The sequence below is a fragment of the Mesoplodon bidens genome (assembly GCF_964165515.1).
Source record: "Mesoplodon bidens genome assembly, chromosome: 7".
NCBI lineage: Eukaryota > Metazoa > Chordata > Mammalia > Artiodactyla > Ziphiidae > Mesoplodon > Mesoplodon bidens.
Window position 1 is genome coordinate 14349391 of NC_138164.1, and position 7857 is coordinate 14357247.

Here is a 7857-nt window from a genome sequence, read left to right on the forward strand (position 1 = left end):
GGAGGAAAAACCTGCGAAGGGGTTGGGACAGACCCTTGAGGACTGGGAGTCCAGGCTGAGACTGCTTTCCTCTGACTGCAGGGGAGCTGGGGAGGGCTTGCAGGCCTGACTCCATTAGAGGACCCAGAAGAAAGGGTCTGGCCTCGGTGGGCACAGGGACTGGGTGGGAGGTGGGAGACAGGCCACAGGGAAGCCCGAGGAGGTTCTCTGAGCAGCGAGGAAAGCCTGCATAACAGCAGAGATGTGGCTTCTTCCTGAGAAGAAGGGAGGTGTGGGGCAGCATCTCATGATCAGTTCTGGGCTTTCACATGTGGGTGCAGTTCCCTCTGCCTGGAGTGTCTCCTCCCTCTTTTCCTGCTTGTCTTTCTTGGTCTCAGCTTAAAGGACACTTCCAAAGAGCCTTCCCTGACCCTAGAAGGAGCCTTCCTAGGTTGAGTCCCTCCTGGTATGCCCCCCATCCTATCATTTACCACATTGTATTGCAATTACCTGTGTAATAGCATGTCCCCTGGAAGACTGCAAGTTTTTGGGGAGCAGGCACCATGTCAATTGGACACCCTTCTAGCCTGATACAGTGCCTGGTAGCCAGTAGGGTCTTAGTAAAGAAATATGGATGGTTAGGTGGATAGGAATTGGCCAGGTTGACTACACCTTAGGTATAGAGATAGATAGATAGATAGGTAGATGATAGATAGACCCATCTGAATAGAGGTCTTTATAGTGGTATGTCATAGGGCTCTGTTTGTTCATTGTTATTATTAAGACTTGAACTACACTAGGAGTGATATAAGAAACCTAGCAACTATATTGGATGGAGAACAAAATTGAGATCTACGAGGATTTTTTTTTTTCAATTGAAGTATAGTTGATTTACAATGTTGTGTTAGTTTCTGGTGTATAGCAAAGTGATTCGGTTATACATACATACATATATATTCTTTTTCAGATTCTTTTCTATTATGGTTTATTACAAGATAGCATAGTTCCCTGTGCTATACAGTAGGACCTTGTGGTTTATCTATTTTATATATAGTAGTTTGTATCTGCTAATCTCAAACTCCTAATTTATCTCTCCCCCTTTGGTAACCGTAAGTTTTTTTTTTTTCTATGCCTCTGAGTCTGTTTCTGTTTTGTAAATAAGTTCATTTGTATCCTATTTTAGATTCCACATATAAGTGATATCATATGGTATTTGTCTTTCTCTGTCTGACTTACTTCACTTAGTATGATAATCTCTAGGTCCATCCATGTTGCTGCAAATGGCATTATTTCATTCTTTTTTATGGCTGAGTAATATTCCATTGTATACATGTACCACATCTTCTTTATCCATTCTTCCATGTCTTGGCTATTGTAAATAGTGCTGCTATGAACATTGTGGTGCATGTATCTTTTTGAATTAGAGTTTTCTCCAGATATATGCCCAGGAGTAGGATTGCTGGATGATATGGCAACTCTATTTTTAGTTAAAAAAAACTAAACCTACGTACTATTTTCCATAGTGACTGCACCAATTTACATTCCCACCAGCAGTGTAGGAGGGTTACCTTTTCTGGATCTAGGAGGATCTTAAGAGGCTGGAGCTATGGACTAAATCTTGCAGATGAAATTGATGAGGACAAAATGTTAAGTCCTTCCTGAAGGCCTCAAACCCAGGTATAGGAGCCCAGGGCGAGGCTAAGATGTAGTTTAGCGACACCAGCAGTGAAAAAGACTTGGAGGTTTTCATGAGCTGAAAGGTGGGAGTGATGTAGCAGTCAGGTCTTCCCTGGGGAGCCCTGTGCAGCCTGGACACTGCTGTTGGGGGGCGTTATACTCAAACTGGAGCATGTCCAGGGCAGGGTGGCCAGGGTGGTGATGCTCCTGGGGGGTGTCTTCCATCTAACCATCTCTCCTTCCTACTGCCTTCTGCCCTGTCCCACCACCCCCTGCTCACACCTGCTGTGCCCCCTCCGTCTCGTTCTTCTACCTCTGGTCACAGTGAGCTTCAGGAGGAAGGGCCTGCGGAGCCCTGGTTGAGGAGCGCTTTGCCCTTGGCATACTGCCCGCTGGCCTGTACCCTTCCCTTGAGTTGGCACAGCCAGACAATTGCCCCTCAGCACTGATCCCTAGGAACAGCACCTGGTACCCTTGCCTTCTGCCACGTTGAGATGACTGGGTGATGCTAGCCTTACTGAGACCTTCCTGTGGGTCAGGCACTGTTCCAAGGGCTCACTGACTCCTCCCAGCAACCCCATGAAGAAGGGACCATCGTTATACCCATTCTATAGATGAGGATATGGAGGCAGAGAGGTTAGGCAACCTGGCTTCTGTCTACCATAGCTCTACAGAAGGCCAGGGAGAGGGTCCAGTGTTGGCCCAGGGCACCATGGCTCCTCCTCCACAATTTACCCATCACTTGGGTTCCTCCTCTCACCAGCACCCCCCTCTCTCCTCTCTCCTCTCAGGAAGGAGTGCCTCGTGAGTTCGTCAGGGAACGATAATACAGAGAATGGGTTACCTGGCTCCAAGGCGGAAAAGAAAGCACCAACAAAAGTGTGAGCCCTGCTTGGGGCCAAGCAGCCGCCGGGAGCCTCGCTTTCTAATGATGAAACTGATGCCTGAGCCGTGTCCGTGAACCCACGTGCCTGAGACATCTGCTGCTTGGCTCAAACTGTAGTCTTTCCGGGCGGGGAGAAACTGGGGTCCTGTCCAGCCTGCCCCACCCCCTCCCCCGCCAGGGCTCCCCAGGGACAAGGGCTGGCCAAGGGAGGGGCCCTGTGGAAGGTTCAGGAAAGGAAAGGAGGGGCTGGAGCGGTGTGGAGAGCCGGTCCCCCGACACCTGGGTAGATGGTCTCCTTCAGTGTCCCCACCCTGGACAGGGAACGCCTTGGTTTTCCTCCCGATGTCTCTTTGTGAGAGACTTGGGGGGTTGGTGAGGGCTGCCCCAGTAGCTGGGCCCTGAGTGTGGAGGACTAACCCTTCTACTGTGGGAGTGGTCAGAGGACTCTGTACAGGATCCGAGGGTGGGAGGTGCTGGAGGGGTCCTACAGTGAGGGGCTTTGACGGATTCCTGCCGCCCCACGTCCTTCTAGTGAGGAACTCCCCTTTCCCCCCACCCCTGGGTGCCTGCCTGCCTGTCTTGGTTCTGCCCCCAATCCCAGATCCCATGCTACTCAGTCTCTGAACCCTCCCAGCTAGGGCTGCCACCTCGGTCTTGGGGGGTCCTAGCCCACCTAGTCTGCTCCTCTGATCTCTGGGCCCTGAGGGCTCATGCAGGGGTCCCTCAGGCCTTCCCAGAGCACTGGGGCTCCACCTACACCTTTCCTAGTATTTCTCCTTGGGGGATCAGGGCTGCAGAGGTGGGCCTCTTGGCCACGGAATGCTCACCCCGGCCCTGCCAACGCTGGCTGCCCCTTCTCCCCGGCATGGCAGGACCATGGCCACTGCTGGGAACTCCCAGCCAGCTCCGCCCTGCTCCGCTTCCCCTGAAGCAGCAGGTGGCGCCATCTTGCTTGAGGAGTTCCTCCTGTGTTCCTCCAGCTTCTCCCTGCCCAGGGGTGTTCATCTCCGTCCCTGCGTCAAGGCTTGCCTTCACCTCGGGGACCCTGTTGCTTTGGATGAGAGGGCCCTTGGGTTTTCTGGCTGCTTCCTGCTCAGCTGTGCCCCGCTCTCACCCCAGTGTTGGGGAGGTGCAGGGAGAGAGTGCCCACGGTTTTCCTTTGCTTTTCCACGCACTGGTTTGCACACCCCTTGCGTGCGGGGCTAGACTGTGCCTTAGCTCCTGAGTCCTGAGTCCTGTGGTCCCTCCCCGCTTCAGCCCCTATGGAACAGCCAGCTCTGGTGGGCCCTGGTGAGGGGTCCCACTGCCCTCACCCAGGGTCAGGCAGGGGACCAGGGAGCTGGAGTTGTGTCGTTAATAGCCCACTGGCTAGCCACTGAGTCTTGGAGGCGTCTGCCAAGTGCTCCCGTGGGCCCCTTACAGGCCATGTCGTGGTATTGTCCCTGTGGGGTTGGGGAAGTGAGGGGGGCCGGGGCTGTGCTCATGGAGGAATCTGCCATCTGCTCCCACCCCCTCGCTCTCTTGTTGAATTTCTGACACTCTGTCCTCTGGGCCCCTGGGAGGGATGAGAGGGGAGTAGCCCCCTTTTCCAAAGTGTATGGGGACAGCCTGAGGACTCTCCCTGCCAAAAAGCAGCAGCGAGCATCCCCAAGGGTGCAAGTTGGGAGAGGAGGAACAGGAGTGCCTGCAGGGCAGCCATGGCTATGGCCTGTGACCCTTGCCCAGCCTGAGGGGCTTGCAGGGTCCCACTGAGATCTGCCTCTGTCCCTTGCGGCCTCCTCCACCCATCCTGGGCTCAGGTTCAGATTTTCCTGGCTTTAGGAGTAGACAGACAAGAGCCACCAGTCACTCGGGAAACTTCGTAGGCTGCCTTCATGCAAAACTGCTTGCTTCTTCTTTCCCAGCGTTAGCATTTGGACGGGCAGAGTGTCTTGGGATCCTCTTACTCCCTTGAGAGGAATCCAAGGCGTACAGAGTGGGGGAGAGGAAAAGCATCATAGGCGGGTCATGCACATTCTCTGGGCTCAGCTTTCCCTATCTATAAAATGGGTGTAATAATACCTACCTCACAGGACTGTTGTGAGGCTTGGCAAGTTTTGGTTTAAAAATCTTTTTTTGGCTTGGAAAGGGTTCTAGCAGTCCAGGTATCATAATTGGAGGGATTGTTCCAAGTCTGTCCTGTCCTCATCTCTGTGTCCCATCCCCATAGTTCACACACATACACACACGCACACGCATACGCACAAGTACACACATTCTCTCTCTTCTCTGTTTCTCTCTTCCCACCCCTCCCCCTTGGAATTATTTTAGTCTTTGTAATGTTAGAACCCTGGCTCTGATGCTTAAAGTTTCCTGTCCATGGCTTTTGTTTGGTGGTTTTCAGTCGAGGTGATTGGGACTGTGGCGGGGACACTTTTGGCGGCCCCAATGCCTGAGGGCTCTACTGGCATTTAGTGAAGGTGAGGGCTAAGAATGCTAAACTCAGTCCCCACAACAAACACTGTCCTGCGCCAAGGCCGGGATTATATCCATGGAGAAACACTGGCATGAATTTGCCGTAGAAGATGTATGGGCAAAGCCATCTTCCCAGGCAGACCCTCAGCAAGTGCAGGTCTCCAGGGGCTGGTGAGGGTGTTTTCAGGGCCTGTGGGCTAGAGAGAGCCATTCACAAAGTTGAACTTGGGAGCCCTGGACACATGCAGCTATGCTGACAGTAAGGTCAGGAGACCGTAGACGAAGTGTTTCCTAGCTCCCTGTCCTTGACCCTGAATAGGACCTGAGCATTCCAGGCCTTGGCATTCTCCTGGTGCAGGAATTGAGCAGAAGGCAGCCAGAAGGAACCTGAGGTGCTGGAGAGGTCTGGGAGAGGGGCCGGTAGAGCTCAGGGAGGGGGTGAGAGCGAGCTCCTGAGATGGGGGCAGCTGAGGGTGTGCCTGGGTGGCGTGCGTGTGTGGAAATGCGTGACTGTGGGGTGGGTGGGCCATGCATGGATGTCGGGGGTGTATGGAGGTGTGTGTAAAGGCTGAGTGTGCCTGAGATGGGGGAGGTTCTGCACGTTTCAGGAGCCATCTTCCCTGGCCAGAGCTATATCCGTTGGGGCACCTGGAGGCTGAGAAAGGATAAGAGACAGAGGGGGAGATCAGCCATGACTCCATCTCATTGTCACAGCTGCCATCAGAGTGCTGGGGGGAGGGAGTGCCAGGAGGGGGGCACTTCTCTGGGGAAAATCCTACAGCTTGCTTCACTTTACTTTGTCCCAGGTGGGAGTCCTTATCCTCCCACCCGATACACAGTGCTTTTGACTATCTTATGCATGGTTTATTCCTCTGCCTTGGATGACAACAATACTCATAGTCAATTTCCGATGTAACTATAGATCGAAACAATGCAGCACAAACGGGCCTTGGGGGGCCTCAGATCTGCAGGTGCCTCCTGGGAGGCGCAGACGTGCACACACCCAGCACTGACTTGTGTTCAAGCACAGAATGAATGTGATCAGACTGTCTTGCCTTGACAACATGTTTTGCATTGTAGAGTTTTATCTAGCTTTGCCTTGGATGAAATAAAAATTATGTTTAATAGAAACGGTTTGGGGTTTCTATTTTTGGCTGACTGGAATTTGGGGCCCAGTTTTATTACTTGCCAGCCAAGCCTCAGTCTCCTTGTGTCTGAAACGTTCCCTGCCTTGGTGAGATAACAGATGTAAAGAGTCTAAGGATGTCTGGCATGTTCACAGGCATTCAGGTCGTATTAGTGCTAATAGTACTTCTTCTCTGGAGAAGCTGCAAAGATGGCCCTCTACTACTGGAATCGTTGCCAGGGCCCTCCCTGTACTGATGACCTTGGCAATGATTCTGGTACCACTAAATATCATCACACCCCCTTCCCCAGGCCCTTCCACCCCAGGTTAACATTTATATCCAGGTGAAATCTGTTTCAAATGTACAAGGTAAACCTTAAAGAGGAAAAGCACAAAACAATTTACTGGCTGGCGTAGGTGGGCACACTGAGCCCTGCTTGGCTGGTCCCTCCAGCTTGCTGTTTTAGGGGACAAGCTATCTGGGGGGGTGAGGGAGGGAGGAAGTTTAGGCTTGTATCCCAGGAATGACTCTACCCATGCACATTTCATATTGTCCATCTTCAATCATTTGAACATAGATTAACCAAGCACTCATGCCTTCTTTCCAGCTGCTGAGCACAAGGCCAGGCTGGGAAGGAATTGGGACTATGTATGCGTGTGTGTGTGTGTGTGTGTGTGTGTGAGTGTGTGCTTATATTCATGGATTTTATCATACCACACTTTCTCACCATACCATATCCTTCTCTTCAATGGATTCACCTAAGACTACACCTCAAAGGGTTTCAAACACTAAGTCCTCAAAGATCTTGTTAAAAGACTCTTCTTCCTCAATCAGGGGCCCCAGCAACACAGAAGTCTGTGAGGTCCCCAGTCTCCGCTGATGTCCCTGACAGCACTCTTTTCTGAGCCCTCAGCTAAAGTACCTACTCTGTGCTCTCATCCTGAGTGGACTCATCACCTGGATCCCCACGCCACTACTCACCTGTCTTCAGGTACAGCTTGTGGCCTGGGACCTCCTGCCACCTTCTCATCGGCTATAGACCAGTTGGATATTGAAGGTTCCTGGTCCATGTCTGAGTTTATAACTCTCTTGGAATGCTGTTCATTGAATGTGCTGTTCTCCATGTAAGGATCCGTCCCAAGGCCTGGGTAGGTTCCCATCGTTGCTGTTTCATCCCTACTTCCTCTCCCCATTCAACTGTCATCATAACGGATAGATAAACAATTGTGTCAAAACTAAATTAGGAGCTGGGACTGTCCTGGGAAAACCTGGACATATGGTCACCCGGTTCAGGCCATACTGACTCAACTAGGACAAAAATACACATAAATTAAGTGTTCTTAATTTGAGCTGGTAGCAAGCACAGAGACCAGACGGACTATTCTGAACTAGATGCTCTGTTAGATGCTGGTGTTACTAACATGGGCTAAATATTGACCATACTCTCAGGGAGCTTATAGCCTCCTGTGATTGAAATAGAAAACTTTTAACACGATGCAAATTTGCTTCTCACTTGTGGGTCTCCTGTCCAGGCTGCTTTCCACATCTCACTCAGAGGCGTTGCATCTTACTTTGTGGCTCTGCCCTCCTCTGGGTCCTTGGAGCCTTTTCCATGCGGGTGGTGGATGAGAAAGGTGAGAAGGAAGACGGTGTGTTGGAAGGTTTATGGGCCAGGCCTGGAACAGGACCACATCATCCTGCCCACACGCTCCTCCACAGGGAGGCTGGGAAATG

At 51.7% G+C, this 7857-nt stretch overlaps 1 protein-coding gene across 1 annotated transcript in view; it reads left to right on the top strand.

Moving 5' to 3' along the window:
* The window catches only part of SCN4B (sodium voltage-gated channel beta subunit 4), a 19262-nt gene extending 13135 nt beyond the window's left edge, over positions 1–6127 (top strand). The window contains exon 5 of the mRNA XM_081239667.1: positions 2448–6127. Within this exon, the coding sequence (XP_081095793.1) occupies positions 2448–2541 (94 nt within the window). The 3' untranslated portion in view covers positions 2542–6127. The remainder of the gene's footprint in view (positions 1–2447) is intronic.
* The last annotated feature ends 1730 nt before the right edge of the window (positions 6128–7857 follow it).